This window comes from Neopsephotus bourkii, unplaced genomic scaffold (genome assembly GCF_033783945.1).
Source record: "Neopsephotus bourkii isolate Nb327-2 ecotype Australia unplaced genomic scaffold, CSIRO-AGI_Nbou_v1 NB_372, whole genome shotgun sequence".
In the NCBI taxonomy this organism is placed as follows: Eukaryota; Metazoa; Chordata; class Aves; order Psittaciformes; family Psittacidae; genus Neopsephotus; species Neopsephotus bourkii.
The window spans coordinates 28,561-45,147 of record NW_026900878.1 but is presented as its reverse complement, the minus strand read 5'-3'; the positions used below and the strand labels follow the sequence as shown (position 1 = coordinate 45,147).

General features: G+C 39.6%; 1 protein-coding gene across 1 annotated transcript; it reads left to right on the top strand.

The window, feature by feature from the left end:
• Positions 1-11,488: 11,488 nt before the first annotated feature.
• Positions 11,489-16,372, top strand: LOC133209928 (alpha-1-antitrypsin-like). Its single transcript, XM_061348865.1, has 5 exons — positions 11,489-11,639; positions 12,369-13,058; positions 13,560-13,830; positions 14,525-14,672; positions 15,408-16,372. The coding sequence occupies exons 2-5, from the start codon at positions 12,386-12,388 to the stop codon at positions 15,612-15,614; spliced, it is 1,299 nt and encodes a 432-aa protein (XP_061204849.1). The 5' UTR covers positions 11,489-11,639; positions 12,369-12,385; the 3' UTR covers positions 15,615-16,372.
• Positions 16,373-16,587: the final 215 nt, after the last annotated feature.

Genomic DNA, 16,587 nt, shown 5'->3' with positions numbered 1-16,587 from the left:
GAGATGCTTACAGGAAGCTATTAGAAAAAGAACTTACGTAAAGAGCATATTTCAGCTGAGAACCTCTGTGAGGGAAGATGGACAAACTGGACTGCATCCCTGAAATAAGCCTAGCTGTGACCTAGCAAAGCCAAATGCCAGACTTTTCCTGGCAGCCTCTGAGTCATGTGGAAGACAGTAAAGTTGTTCTATCTGGCCTTGCTCATGGTCCGCTGGGACACTGTTTGCCAATGGGATATCTTTTCTCAGTAAAGCTCTGTTTGCTTTGCCCCATGGCAGGGCCATGCAATATGTTGTCACAAGCCATGAAGCAATGGACTGCAGGGTTAATACAGTACATGTCCAATGCATTTCACCTTTCATCAGTAAGGAAACGATCTGACTATATGCCAAAAGGCACAAAGTAATCAAATAATCACAGAAACACCAGATGCTCATATAAACCACGCTATTCTGATGCTACCAGTACTTTGGACTTCCTTATTCTCAGCTATGTGATTTCAGCCTCAACCCTTGTATCTGGAGAACTAGCTCTTGAATAGGCACAGCCTTCTACCCACAGCTATGTCATTTGTCCAGTCCTTGATTGCTGCTACTATTTCAAGGAAACAGGAATTCATCCAGATATAAGCCAACCTTATTCTGTTTCAGTAAAATCAGTACAACAAAAGCAGCAGACTCTTCCCACTCTACAGACTCTCATTTTAAGCACAGAATCACTAAGCTCTTAAAAATCAGATGATTCTGAGAGTTCCTGGAAGGGTGCTTTTTGTCTGTGGATTCTGAGAACCAGTAGTACCTGTATGGTACCTACAAAGCAGTCTCAGTGCGTCACAACCCAGCTCATTTTTGACATGAGTCTAAGAAGCTTTTGAAGGTATTAAAAATCTCATTGCACTATTACTCCCTACTCCACAATTCAAGTCTTGTCTCCAAAGTAAAGAGGCACTAGGGTTTCCCATCAGAAAAAAGCGCAACAGAAACACAAACGTTTTTAAATGCAAATGTTTCCCCAAAAATGTTTCATGGCAAAAGTAGCTTTTTAGTTCAATCCTATCCCTGCAGATGAATTAATTACAAGCAAATTAGCCTGATTTATACAAATGAGTCTTTACTTCTCTTATTTTTGATTGCATTCAGTTTCTTTTCATAAGACATCTGGAAACAAAATATTATGATTTAATACTTAACAAGAAGGTATCCTTTGTGGTTGGAAAACTTCTGCTAACAGCAATGTGATGCTTATATGGAAGGTCTGAAGAGGACTTGTGCAAATACCTTATTAAGGAAAAGTTGCTATATTGTTTACTATGTCTCATGTAGGAAACACAGACCACATGGAAGATGTGGTCCTCTGCTGAAGGAAAATATTTGGAAGGAAAGAAGTACACAGAATAAGATAATTCACTAAGTGTTGCAGTCGTCATAGGGACTTTGGTTGCAGCCAGGAAAGAATCTCAGAGCAAGAGAAAACATCTGTGCACAGGGAAGATGAAAGATGTAATGAAAAGCCAGTCCTAAAATGCATATGAATGCAAAAGTGGGCATACACCTAGACTTCATGCTGTTCAAGTGGGCATACACCTAGACTTCATGCTGTTCACACAGATGCAGATAACTTGACCATCAAAAAGCCATACCATTCCTCACATATTCAAGGGACAGACACTGGAATGTGAAACTTGAATTTATGTTCTGTTCTTGTACCTTCTAAGTCTGTGCTATATCCTTCTGGTAAATCTTACAGGTTAAATTTTAAGACATTCTGTGCCTCAGTTGCCCCAGCTATAGATTACTACCTCATGCCCATGCCTGTCATTGTGTTGTGTGTCATAGTCTTGACATGTTCATAGTTGTGGCAAGGGTGAGAAGAGTCATCAAATAGAAGTAAATATGTTCCAGCACTTCTAGCTGCTTCTAGGTTGTCATGAAGGGACAGATGGTGCAGCAATCATAACAGAAAGCTTGTGTAGGTACAGCCTAGATACTGAAGTGTCCATAGATGCATTATACTGTTAGCCATTGACAGAAATGGGATTGTGCTGACCTGCCAGAATATGAGCTTCAAAGGCTAAGGGCAACCAAACATTCTCTTCTTTTGCCTCCATTGAAACAGGAAAGAGATTTGTTGCATTAAACCATCCTGGGGACCTGTCAGAATCGTCAACATCCCAAAGGTTTACAGTGTCAAATATCGTTTAAGAAAATGTATACAAGCAATAGAATCATATCATAAATTTAATTATATTTAATATATTCATTCAGCTAGCTGATCTACCTTTTGCTTCTTCACTGTAGCAAGCAATATTAGTCTATTAAATAATAACAAATTATAAGACATAGCAAATTTTAGCCCTAATACTTTCTATCTAGCTTTGGGAACAAAATACTTTGTAATCCTCAAGTATCTGTATAAGAAATTTTCTTTGTGCCTGTTTAAGGTCATGTCTGTAACAGAAGGATAATGTAAGGCATCAATTTAAATTTAAATAGTAATACCAATTGGTTTTTCTCTGTAGGCAACTTCATTTTAAAATGAGAATTTTTATTCTCCAGTGAACTTGACACTCTAAAAGTTGTTTGCGTAAGAAGATGCACCAAGAGATAAAAAGACTGTAGAGCAAATTCTGCTAGTAAAATGTTGTTTCAGTATACACGTTATTAGTAGTAAGATCCTTGCAAGAAGCAAAGATTTTAGTGTGTTTCTGTTACACTGCTTTCTGGAGGTAGAACTGTTAAGTATGGAGCCTCAAGTTACAGGGATTATGAGACAGGGAGCTCTGTGCCACCATCTTCTGGTAAAATCAAGGAATGGACATGAAAAATTCTATCTTGAAACCAGAAAGAACAGTAGCTTTCTGGTTTGCTGTTCCTGTGTCAGTAGGCATTTTGATTTTCTTGTTAAGTTTTAGTGGCGAGTTTGGTGAAATGGTGTACTTGAAAGGGTTTGGTGTTATGGTAGGTTGTTCTTATACAGATCAACTCAGTACTGGGGAAGGAGGCAAATTAGATCTTAGAAGTTATTGGGTAAGAAAAAAACCCCAAATCAGATAAGAATATTGTGCCACTGTCTAAATGCCTGGATCATCCAAGGTGGATTCAAGTATGTAATTTTGTTCCTATAACAGAAAGGATAAATGAGAACTGGAAAATCTTTACAACCAGGTGGTAAAGTTAATCAAAGGTCTGAAACAGCTCACAGATCTTCAGCCTGGACAAGAGACAACTTAGAAGGCACAAAGAAGGCAAAAATTATTTGTGGCACAGACTGAGTGAATGGAGACAACATTCACTATTCCAACATCTAATGCCAGAGCTACAGAACATCACACAAAGCATGCAAGAGTCAGGTTTGAAGCCAATTAAAAGAGGTCGGTTTGCCACAGCAGACAGTGTACGTGGAAGGGAACACTGCAGGGTGATCTTGCAACCCCACAGGTGTAGCAGCCCAGAACTTGTTCCTCGTGTGTTCCTGACACACATACATTCCAGGTGATCAATCAGGCATTTTTTCAAAGGCATATCTTCACCCACAATGCAGCCTATAAACTGTAAGCTTGCTGGGTAGACACTCAATATTTTGTTTTCCTATTTCATTTTGTGTCTTACATATTTCACAGGAGTAATTGCTGCTAAGGAACTCTTCTTTCTGGGAACCCAGATCACTGGTGGAGTGAGGAAGGGCAAGACCTGGGTATGAAGGCAGGGTGTCTGGTTAGGGGCAGATGGGACAGTGGGAAGAATCTGAGAATGGAAACTTACAGAAAAGAGTAAAGGGGTTCCCCCAACCTACGTGCATCTTTCAGTGGAGTGTAGATGCTTTTTTTTTTTTTTTTTTTTTGCACAGGGAAGAAGGGGTTGAGTCTTGTGTTTACAAAGCTGTGTGCAAAGATGATGGAGGGTAAGGAGCTTGTAGTTGTTCTTCACTCTTCATGCTTCTCCTCCTTGTGCTTCCACTGCAAGGCAGACCTGGGCTGAGAACACTTTCTGAGGAAAGCCTTGAGCCCCAAGGAGACTGAATAAAAGTTCTTGAGTTCTCAACCACCTCTTGCACTTCCAACCTCAAGCTTTTCTTATTAAGGGAAGATGTGAGCTAATAAAATAGGAAAGACCAGAAAAAAAACTTTGTTTATCCAGGTACAATGGAGAGACTCCCTACCATGGGCTGCAGAAAACAGTGTGTTGTGTCTTTCTTCCATTACAGAGGCACAGAACCGAGATAAATCTAACCTATAAACAGGTGCCTTCTGTCTTAGAAATGTATTTCTGCATGGGTAAAGTTAATGTTTAGTGCTATGTGTCCACAACTGTAGCTTTTGTACTGAGTGTAAAGCAGTGGAAACTTAGGTCAGCTGCATTTCTTTTGCAAGCAAACCACTTTCAGTCCAAAGCATACAATGAACAACAGGTTAAAGATTCATTATTTCATCATTTTCCAGTTCTGTAATTCATTGCCCACATTTGCAAAACCCCCTCCAAAGTGCTTCTGCAGGATTCTAGTTTAAGGTTTAAAGACTCTCACTCAGAATCAGGCAATAATTTAAGTTTGAAGGACTGCTGAGATGCTCTGTTAAGTATCAGTTACATACGGAGGTATAGCCTGTCTGCTTTACCAAGGTAGATTCTAGATCGAAATGCTTCCCAGTCACTATTACTTCATCTAAGCAAATGCCTTTTGCATCCTATGTTTCTATATAGCTTTGCAGGATTTGTTAACTGAATATTCACCCAGATCTATTTTATCATAGCTCTTCAGTAGGTTTTATCATGTAACTAGAGTAAAGCTTGGACTCAGGGGTGTTATGATTTTAGAAATTGATTTTTAAATTTCTCTGCAGTCTGGTTATAAAATGTTGCGAAACAGTTGCAATGTTTACAGAACCTATTCTTCATTCATCCTGTAGTGCTAAATCACTCCACTGAGTGTTGAACTGCCTACAAGCTCACCTGAAGAGGATGCACAAGAAAAGCTAATGGTGGTAAAAATGGAGATACATTATTATTAAAATATAATCTATAATAAATTGTTGGATTTTTTTTTCTCAAGAAAATGCAAGGATGATGAAAAGGCTCATGGTAGCTAATGAGAAATGGAGTTCCATTGTCGTGGTTTAACCCATCCCGACAGCTTGTGCACTCACTCCCCCCCTCTTCTTGCCCTCCCCCTACTCCTGGAGGGACGGTGAGGAGAATCAGAAAGAATGCAACTCCCACGGGTTGAGATAAGAACAGTTTAGTAACTAAGGTATAACACAAATCACTACTGCTGCCACCAATAATAGTAATGATAAAGGAAATAACAAGGGAAGAGAATACAACACCCCATCACCAGGCAACCAATAACTTGCCCCCCCAGCCCGACCAAGCACCGACCGATACCTCCTCTAACTCTGCAGTCCCCTAGCCCTTCTGGGTAACTCCCAGTTCCCTCCTGGGCGTGATGTGCTGTGGTATGGAATACCTCTTTGGCTAGTTTGGGTCAGGTGTCCTGTCTCTGCTTCCTCCTGGCTTCCCTCCTCCCTGGCAGAGCATGAGGCTCACAAAGTCCTTGGCCAAACCAAAACATCATTTTTATCAGCTCTGTTCCCAGCTGAAAGTCAAAATACAGCACTGCACCAGCTACCAAGAAGGAGAAAAATGACTGCTACTGCTAAACCCAGGACACCATGAACTGTGAAAACTTAGAAAGTGTGACTCATGTAACCTCAAGCACAAAGAAAATAAAGCAACCAACCTGATTTCCAAAAGAAACAACATCACATTTTCATGTTTGTAGTCACTTGCCTTATCTTAGTTACCTCCCACAACATTGCAGCTTATTGGCAAATTTCAGTCACACTTAGCAGAGGTAGAAGATTGAAAACCCATTCTGTTACACTGTGAAAATCAGTGAAATACAACTTTGTGATCCCTCCTGTGGGAAAGGCCGGCAGGACTCAGCTGCTTGAAATTTCATTGCAGTAGGCAATGAACACATGTCAGGGAGTCCAAGCCCCTGCCCTAGCTTTAGCGCTGGCCCCAGTCCTGCTATCCTGCCTGATTGGAGTCATCCTGGAAGCTGGAGAGTAAAACTGTGGCTATTGTGGTTAGGAAAGCCATAAATCCTTAATAAATTAGGCTTTGGTAACTCCACTTTTTACAGAACACTTTGTTTTGTATTGTCTGTAGCAGAGTGCAGTGAGAGCTGCCATGTTTCCTCTGAGTCAGTTTTAGGTTTTGGGGTTGTTTTTTCTAGGAGTGCCATTTGTGTGTGTGTGAAGTTCATGAATGTTTGCACTATGAAAATTTCGCGTGTTGATGATAGGACAGTTTGCTTGTAAGGGGGCAAAATACTAAACCATCAGATTTCAAGATCAGGTAAAGGCAGGAGTATTTACCTCATCACAACTTGCTGTAAGGAGTCCATGTTTAACTAAAAATAGCATAATAACAAAATAATGATAACTAATGGCATACTATTTTCCAATCACAGATTCTCTGAAAGAGTTGACATCACTCAGCCAGGGTATTTACAGCTCGATCAACTTATTTCATTGCCTCACTTTTAACATCCTTTTTTTTTTTTTCCCTTTCATTTACATTTGAAAGTGATTTTTCAGTTTTTTTTCAACAAAACCTTTGTAAGTAAACTTAAAATATTTTCACATCACTTCATATCAGGATGTAAAAAAGATTTTTTTTTTTAGCTTTTAGCAAAAAGTGTTTAAAACAATAGCATGTGCAATCTAGTAATGATATGATTCTTCAAAGCTCTTAAAAAGAGTTTTGAAGTTATTGTTATGTTATCAAAACATCATAATTAATTCGAGATAGCATTTCTTCAGGTTCTTTCCAGTTCAAATCATAATGCGTTAATTATTGCCACAGGTCCTGATTTAGCACAGATAATGATTATCTTTAGCGGAACTACTCACACACTGCTCATATGACTAGAACTAATAACACTTGCACATCTTGTGCAATCAGGTACCATATTAAAAAACAGTTCCTAGGGCCTTTGTTTCTTATTCTACTTGAATTGTCCTCAGAGGGAAGCCTAAATTTCCTATCTCACCGGGTTTTGCTTGCATTATTAGATTAACACATCAGACTAGTTGATCTTTGTCCAGGATCCTGAATACCTGTAGGGGTGTGTGTGCTTATATACATAAATGTCTTTTGCAGGTAGATGAAAACACACACAATTATTCACACACAATTATCTGCACATCTCACCTAAGTAGATTTTTGTATCTTATTTGATTTTTTTAAGCAGAAAGTCCTCAGAAGGAAGGCTGGGAATTGCCTTTCCCTTCATTTTCTCATCAGCCTCTTGCACCATGAATTAATTCCTCTGCCAAGTGGATGATTTTAGTCTGATTCTCTCAGGCAGAATAGTTTATAAGACTTGATGGTCTTGTATCCAGATCAAGTGATACAGTGCTCCAGTCACCTGGTCAGTAAACAAAAGATTAGTACTGCTGCATTCAAAAGGAAGATAGTGTGTCCTGCCTTGACAAGTGTGTCCTTACTGCTCGACTATGCAGCCATATGAGACAACCATGGGACAATAGCCTTGCTTTGAGCTTGAGGGGAAGAAGGCCCAGTTCCCTTTCCAGTATTGCCTTCAGACTCCTAAATGCAGGTCCCCATCAGTGTGCTTTCATTCTGAGGTGTTGAACATCTCATGTGGGACAGTTTGATACCTGACCTAGCTTGGGGCTCTCAGGCGTCACATGCTTGGGAGCTTGCAGAGAGAGGCATGTGTGTCACTTAGGCCACTGCTTTTTGCTATGTATTCCTATAGTTCTCCCTTCTGTCAGATTCTCTCATCTATATTAATGCTCTTTTCTGAGAAGATGGTGAAATTTTTCACCAATACAGTCCAAAACCAATTAGTATCTTCATAATCCACATTGTATTCCTTTTGAAGTTTGTATTTGATAAGAACATCTGTAAGATTGCATTCTCCTGTGTATGGTTCAGCAGTAAGTAACAAATCTAACACGTGAGCAGGCCATATCCACGCTACAAAATCCTTCTGGATTACAATACATCTTGTGCACTTTTCCTCCATTTTTATACTTAAAATAAAATTGTCAAGATTTGTACATGAAAAATGAATTTCTTGAAGACAGATGAATCAAAACCTGCATGAAGGAACGAGCTTATCTGGATTTCCTGATGGAGAAATGCAAGTTAAAATGGAAGCTAGAGTTAATGGAAAATAAGAAGTGTCTTCTAGGTTGCCCCTTGATTTTGGCTGTGATAGAGTTAATTTTCTTCATAGTGGCTACTGTGGGTCTATGTTTTGGATTTGTGCTGAAAACAGAGATGATAATGCAGAGATTTTTCATTATTGCTGAGAAGGGCTTACACAGAGTCAAGTCTTTTTCTTCTTCTCACAGCACCTCACCAGCAAGTGGGCTGGAGGTGCACAAGCAGTTTGGAGGGGATGCAGCTGGCTCAGTTGACCACAGCTGACCCAAGGGATATTCCATATTATATGGTGTCATGTTCAGCATATAAAGCTGTTGGAAGAAGAAAGGTGGCGATATTTGAAATGATAGCATTTATCTTCCCAAGTGACAGTTACACATGATGGTGACCTGCTTTCCTAGAGATGGCTGAACTCCTGCCTGCCCATGGGACGTAATGAATGAATTCCTTGTTTTGCTTTGCTTGCACATGCAGCTCTTGCTTTACCTCTTAAACTGTCTTTATCTCAACCCAGGAGTCTTCTGACTTTCACTCTTCTGATTCTCTTCCCATCCTGACTTGGGAGAGTGAATGAGCAGCTGTGTACGGCTTGATTGCCAACTGAAGTTAAACCGTAACAGTCCTTTGGAACTTACTGCTAACACAACCAATTGGTGTCCTTATAGGAAAATGTACGCTATCAGTATTAAAAAAACAAAGTTTAACATTAGTGAGAAAGTATGCTCCATTTTTCCAGAACACTGAAATTTTTAATTAATAGGGAATTTTTTATTTATGCATTCTCTTTCTCTGATACCTTGGCAAAGTAGTAAACTATATTACAAAAGGAAACAAAATGTATAACTGTAAAAGCAAGAAACCCCAGAAAACAGAAAAGAATAAGCATTTGCTCTCTTGGAGAGTAAGGAAGGAATTCTGCGCATTATCTTTTATATACCTTTTTTTTTTAGCACAATGGAACCTGGAAAAGGAAGTCCTCTTGATGGGTAAGCTACTTGCTGGGCAACATGGCATCAACGAATTGCTATCCTATGATGTCAAGCTGTAAGTTATAGTCTCATTATGCTGTCCAAGATACAGACTGCAATAAATGTGTTTTTGTTATTGCAAGCAACACAAAAATATCCTGCTTGATATGATTTTGGATAGCATCAAAAAGTAGCTTGAAACAGTCCACCCTCCAGAATCTCTGAGGCTGATAAATATACTTTAAGTTAGAAGGCAAAGAAAATAACAAGGATTAGTAAGTAAAGTAGAAAGAACTTTGATTCTCAGCAGAGGTTATGTATATCTGTTTTTCTTTAAAGGTAAGATATACCACAGCATTTCATTGCAAGTGTAAGGTTCTTGTAACAGATTGAGACTAAGGGTAAAATGTTGTATGTTATTTCCCAAAGAAGAATGTTAGCAGAGTATTGTGGCTGTAAGGCCAAATGTTCAGTCTTTAGGAAATACCAGAATTAATATTGTCCAGCCTTGCTGTGATAAAAATGCCTGTTATAATGGGAATAGGCATGACATGTATTGCCAGTGATTTAATGACACAGGTGTAGAGACAGGCCTCTTGTGTCTCTTGTGGGATTGGATATATTCTAATGGCTCATTTGTTTCTGACCTCTGCTAGCATCTGCCCTCCCTTTCCTTCTCACTGCCTTCTCCCAGCACTTACCCATCAGCTTTCATCCCCAGCTTCTCTTCTTCCACTCTGTAAAATGGTTGCCTAATCTTCAGAGATGCAAAAATTTCTTCTCCGTAGCTTTGATTACGGCATAGAAGCATTTCCAGCAGGCCTTGTATACTGCCTGTCAGCTGTGGTGACTTCCCAATGACTTTTTTCTTGATGGAAATTTAGGTATGGGTAAGCATCAACTTGTGTACAGTTTATTGATCCTCCTTGAACAGATACCTGCAACACTCAACAGGATGCAATCTTACAGGGACAGCTTTGTTTTGGTGCAGCGGTGGAAGGAATTAATGGAAGGGGATATATGCTGGCTTGTGTTTTGTGATTGCTTTTCAGTTCTGCTACAGGTAATGAACTTGGACCATAGGTTGAAAATTTCTACTTTACTGCAATGCCAGTATGAGCTAAGAACATCTGTGTTGCTATTTGTGTGCTTGTATGCATCTGCAATTAAAAAGGTATAATTCTTCAGGAGATCACTCCATTTATCCCCATTTTGCCTCACTGCTAATAAACAATGTGATCTCTCTTAATGAAAATTTAGGGTAATTGGTATAAGTTTACAGAGCTAGCTGAACTGGAAATACTCAAGTTCCTCGTTTTCATCTTGTACATCTTATTCACTGTTTTATAAGCTATAATATGCCAGTGGCCACATGCATTGTGGGCTACTTTTTGACAGTTCATAATGCACTTGTAGTTACTGGGCAATGGCTCAGTGATTTATGGATTATGGATACTACCTTTCAAAATCTGGTGGTTGCCATCAGCCTCTTGGGGTATTCTGGCAAAGTGGAATCAACGGGATGGAGACTGCATATTTCACATCTACGTTATAGAAATGGCACTGCAACTGCTAAGTTGAATGACAAAACCATCCAACATAATGGAGATGGGTCCTACAGGGGCAACCAGCTCTGTTAAAAATTTCATTTCCTGCCTTACTTTGTCCTTGAGCAATCTGTCTATATACAATATTCAACCTTGAATATTCATTCAGTGATGCCAGCATGTCTTCTTTAGCACTTGCTGAAAGGTGTATAGGCAGCCTTGTTTGTGTGCTGCTGAGGTCCCTTTCAGTGGTTTATGATTCAGAAGACTAATCTGAGGATACAAGCCATTCACTGACCTCATGTCTCTCTTTGCAGTTAATCTCTGGAATTGACCAGTAAGTGTGGTTTCTTAGCAGTGGTGGTAGTGTATTTTCAAGAAAGCCCCAGGAAATCTTCACCAATTCCCAAATAGTCACAAGCAATGGCCAACAGCAATGAGTGAACAACTCTGTTGACTGGAAATGTCTCACTAGAGTGGTAATGTCACACCATATTCTCTAAAGAAATACAGAGACAGTTCACTAATCACTTGCAGCCTGCTCCTCTTAAAAAAAGACCTCAAACCACTAAAGGTGGTACCAAAAGTTGTGACTGAGGTATGAAGTAGAAGCAGAAGGGCTTTCCAAATCCAAATCTTCTTTTGAAATCCTGACAGAGAGGTTACTACTCCAGGGGAGATATATTCCCTGTTCTGCTCCCTCTTACCTGCAGCCCAACACCCAGCACTGTTAGTCTGTGGCTGGATTGGACAAACTGTCCAGAGTATCTAATGTCATTGCTGCTTGTTGTGCATCTTCTCTGGCAATTTTTATTTGATCTATTTAATGATTAACGGGCGTGCATTGCTTAATCCTGTTCAATGGTACTGAAGAGACGGAACAGACAAGACCAGATGGACACAGCAAGATACCTTTTGTAGCACTGTAAGTACCCTTTTAATTTGCCCTTGGACTGTTTGCACATTATATGTGGGGGGGATTATGCTGTTGCCTGGGAAGGACACCTTTTTACATGTAAACAAAGGTATATACTTCACATGCAAAAAAAACCAAAATGTGCCAAAAGTCGGCAAAAACTGGCTGTTAGTGAAGAAGATACTCCACATAATTAAATAAAAATTTGTTTTGGAAACAATAAAGATGCCTATAGACTTTGCTACCACAGTGATCCAATATTTTATCTTTGAAGAAAGAGTAAGTACTTTGAAATTTTGGTCCTAGACAGTAGGATGCGTGTTTATACCTCATTTTTGTTTAAAACGCATTTCATTCTCTCATTATTTGATGAATTAACAGGGCTGCAGTGGCCATCCTACAGTACTGAGTGCAAAACCAACTTCCTCCTCCTACTCTGGGCAAAAGGTTATAATTTTCCAGTTATTTGCAAGTTTTTAAAAACTCAGTCTTACCCTATTTTTTAAAAGTCAATATGATCCAAATGACTCCTTTTGAGAGAGTACTTGGTTATACAAGTAGTGTATCAGGAGGCATATTCTTTCTGGAGATCACTGGCATGTATTAAGAATGTGAAACATAAAAGCGTATGATTTTAGAGAACAGGTGTGGTCTGAGAGCCTCATTTTACTTGGCTAGATGCACAGAACAAATAAATTCATTTCCATGCCATATTTTCTATGTTTATCTGTTTTCCAGAAACAGTTAAAAGGAAAATGAAGCCCATCTTCTCCTTGTGTTTATTGCTGGCTGGTTTGTATACTGCTGCCCATTGTCATCAGCATCCTCATTATCCCAATAAGCAGGATGATCCTAAAGGGATGTATTACCCACAACGCAGTTCTCATGGGAAAGGAATTTATCCAGTTAAGAACAATACTTTTGGCAAACTAGTTTCCAGCAATGCTGACTTTGCATTTTTATTTTACAAGCTGATTGCATCTGAAGCAACTGATCAAAATATTTTCTTTTCACCCATAAGCATCTCTGCTTCCTTTGCAATGCTGGCACTTGGTGCCAAGTCAGCAACACTGACGCAGATTCTGGAAGGGCTTGCCTTTAACCTGGAAAAGACTCAGGAGCAGGAAATACATGAAGGTTTTTGCCAGCTCCTCCACATGTTGAATCGCTCAGACACTGAACTCCAGCTGAGCCTAGGCAATGCCCTTTTTATAGAAGAGACACTAAAACCACTACAGAAGTTCCTTGATGATGTCAAAAGCTTTTATGAATCTGAAGTCTTTTCCACTGATTTTAACAACTCCTCTGGTGCAGAGAATCAGATCAACAGTTATGTTGAGGAAAAGACAAATGGGAAAATCACTAAACTAGTGGAAAATCTTGATCCTTTCACCACCATGATTCTTGTTAACTATGTCTTCTTTAAAGGTAAGAAATATCAAAGGGTGTGAAGGTTGTAACTTAGATGCTTGCTGTTTATTACAAGGAATGAAAACAAGAGAAAGAAACTGTAGATTAAATATTTTAAATGGAGGAAAACAAGTTCAGCATCTGTAAACCACATACTGCTATAAACTCATGTATATTCCTTGTCAGTATAAATGTGTCCTCACCTGGTTGAGTGAAAGACTAGTGGGTTTGGTTTTTTTTTTTTTAACAGTTATCTTTGTTTAGCTTAGTAAATTCTTTATGTTTTATAGGCTCATGCTCTACTGAAAGATGATGTTTTCAATATTATTTTTTTGCAATCGTCTTTAAACACGTGAAATATAAACCAAAAGAGCTGCATCGCTGTAACACCTGGGGATGCAGTAGCTTGAAAAAGATATTTGCTCTAATCAAAGGAAGGCTGTGGGACTAGGTCCCGTTTTATGCACCATGACCATTCCTCTTTGTATTCCACTGAATTATTTTTCTTTTTGCCCTAAGCCCAGTGGGAGAAACCCTTCAGTACTTCATACACAAAACAGGAGGATTTTTTTGTGGATCAGGAAACATCTGTAAAAGTTGACATGATGTATCGAAAGGGATACTACAGAACTTACTTTGATGAAGAACTGTCCTGTTGGCTAGTTCAGATACCTTACAATGGAAATGCTGCAGCATTATTTGTTTTGCCCGACAAAGGGAAGATGAAGCAAGTGGAAGATGCTCTCTTGAAAAGGACTGTATCTAAATGGGGAAAGTTCCTCCGAGACAGGTAAGGGTTTTTGCTGAAAGGTGACCATATTATAGATTAGTAGAGTTCATCTCACCAAGACACAACATCAAAGGCCACGTTATTCTACTGAACTCTGGTCGCTTGATGGTACCTCTCTACGCACGACTTTTTAGTACAAAAGTTACAAAGAACTGTGGCTAGCAAATAAATAGGTCATTGAACTTGCGATCCACCTAGGGTTAAGCTCCTGGCTCAACCAAAAGTTGCTTAGCACCAGAATGAAGATAGCAGACCCTTGTTTCATAAGGATATTTTGAAACTATAATGGAGTAGCTATTGGGTGTTTGGATATTGAGACCATTATAGGTAAAAGCAAGAATTTCACTCATTCACCATTACTGCAGCTACTCCTGTGGTGGCCCAAGCCCTGTTGCATATTCAAACAGCCTTAGGACAACTGGTTATGATTTCTTGAAAAAACCCTGCTCCCTGCTTGCCACAGAATTGGTACAGTTGTGTGATGTTGAACCCAGTGTGGAGGCAGAGGATAACACAGGCTCATTCTGCTTCAACCCTTCCACATTAGATAGCTAGCCTGACCAGAAGTGCTACCTGAACCCTGAAAGCAGACTTTCAACATTAAAAAAATAAATGTGAAGTGTCATTATACTGAAGCCATTGAGGAGTGTTACCTAGATGATAATTTGTCCCCATTTGTGGTATTTTTTTACAGAAAAATACATCTGCACATTCCAAAACTTTCTATTTCTGGTACATATGATGTGAAAAGTATAGTCAAACAAGTGGGGATGATTGATCTGTTCACTGAACAAGCTGATCTCTCAGGGATTACTGGAGAGCCTGGACTAATGGTTGCAAAAGTAAGTCAGCACATGAAACGCAGTGACCACAGAATTTGTCTGTTCCAAGGAACCTGACATTAATATCCCATGAAAAGCTTATCCCTCTCTCTCTGAAACATCACTCAGTCATCAACAGCTGCCAGACTAGAGACAAAGCATTCTGTATATTTCCTAAATCTGAAGCCAAACATGCTTGCAAGGCTATACATACATGGTTGGAGAACAAGAAAGAAGACATATATATAATTAACTGTTCTTTTAGCTACTAAACAAAATTATCCAAAGCTAGCACATTAGCTTTAGTAAAATTTCCCCTAATTCTGCATGCAAAGGGCAAAAGGCTGTTATTCCTGCCATTCTAGTACTTTCAAAAAAGTTGTTTTTTTTCAGCTAGATGGTAGGGTAAATTCACAATACATGAAGCTGCCAAAGGCAAAACTAAGCCTAGGCTAAATTACCAGGTTTCTTTGATACCAGAGTTTCTTGCCAACAGTCATCTTGATCGCTCTTTGGCTGTCTGCTGTTTGAGGGTTACTCTCTCCACATGCAGTGAGGGAGGCTAGCAGGAGTGGTCTGATAGCTGATTGCAACCGCAGTGGAAAGGCTAGTGTCTGGTGATGACCTTTGCAGTGGTTGGTCCTGCTGGGTCTTGCTCCAGGCAGGGCTCCCTTTGGTGAGAGCGAGGAGGGTGGCAGGCTGCTCTTTTCTTGCCAGGTTGTCATCTGGAGGTTTTTTGGCTTCGTGTCTTTGCAGGTGATCCACAAAGCCGTACTGAATGTTCATGAAAACGGCACTGAAGCAGCTGGGGCCACAGTTAAGGAGATTACCTGGCGATCTGGCGATTTTCCTCACCCACGTCGAATCAGATTCAACAGGCCTTTTCTCCTGGCAATTCTGGATAAATACACCCACAGCATCCTTTTCATGGGAAAAATCGTAAACCCTCTGAAAAATGACTGATCTACCAGAGAACATGCACTTACACATTGCCGGCTAAATCCCTGCAATCCAGTGAAACACCTGTGCATGCACGCCATTATGTACTAGTGCTCATCTTTCACCCATTATTTTTATATACATTAATTAATCCCTTAAAAAACAAACCCTATTTTTCCTTGTATAAAAGTCGCTGGTATTTCCACCAGTCTATAGCTGGGGATAGCTTGCAGTGTCAGAGCAGTTTTTACCAGTTTTGTAAGAAGCTCTTTTGTAAGAAGCTGCTGACATGCTCCAGTGGGTTATTTGAGGTGGCTCAAAGCCTCTGGATAATGTAGCTACTGCTGTACACTCACGGTGTGTGTACTGGACAGCAGGAAAAGGGAATCAAGGAAAAGAAGGTGTAAGGTATAAATCCTGTCTCTTTAATACTCTAACCTTAATGACTAGGTTTAAATACAGATTCCCTTAATATTGGAGTGAATTTCCATTAATTTATTTGGTTTTTAACCAAGTATGGTGTGAAGCTGCAGGATCAGTGACTGGGACACTGGAAGATACACCAATGTAAAGTGTTGATGAGTGTAGCTGGTTTAGCTTGCCTCACTTTTTCCTCTTCAGAGGAAGCCATCCTCATGAAAACAAGAAGGTTGGTTTTGCTTTACGAATAATATTTATTCTACTAAGCAAGGAAGCCATAGCAGCAAAAGGACTCTGTTTTATCCTGTTAATACAGCTATTATTGCCAATGCCCTGAGATAAAAGTATGATGGAGCAGTACATGGCATAACACCAGTTTTCTTATTATGGGTTTATCATCACTGTCATTTCTCCTGATGCCATGTTTATTACACTTTCCAGCTATACATGTCAGACTGCAGCAGAAAAGAGGAGGAATAGGAGATTATAACCCTGGAGAGTTTGCATTTCTTCACTAGGAAGAGCAGAGGTTTCCTAGGGACTGTTAACATGCTTTAAATTATCATAGAGACACATA

What these genes read in the sequence shown, in the direction of transcription:
- LOC133209928 (XM_061348865.1), top strand. Translation starts at nt 12,386, where the DNA reads ATGAAGCCCATCTTCTCCTTGTGTTTATTGCTGGCTGGTTTGTATACT. An exon ending in GGAAAGTTCCTCCGAGACAG is followed by an intron (nt 13,831 to 14,524) that starts GTAAGGGTTTTT and finishes ATTTTTTTACAG; the next exon opens with AAAAATACATCTGCACATTC. An exon ending in CTGGACTAATGGTTGCAAAA is followed by an intron (nt 14,673 to 15,407) that starts GTAAGTCAGCAC and finishes GTGTCTTTGCAG; the next exon opens with GTGATCCACAAAGCCGTACT.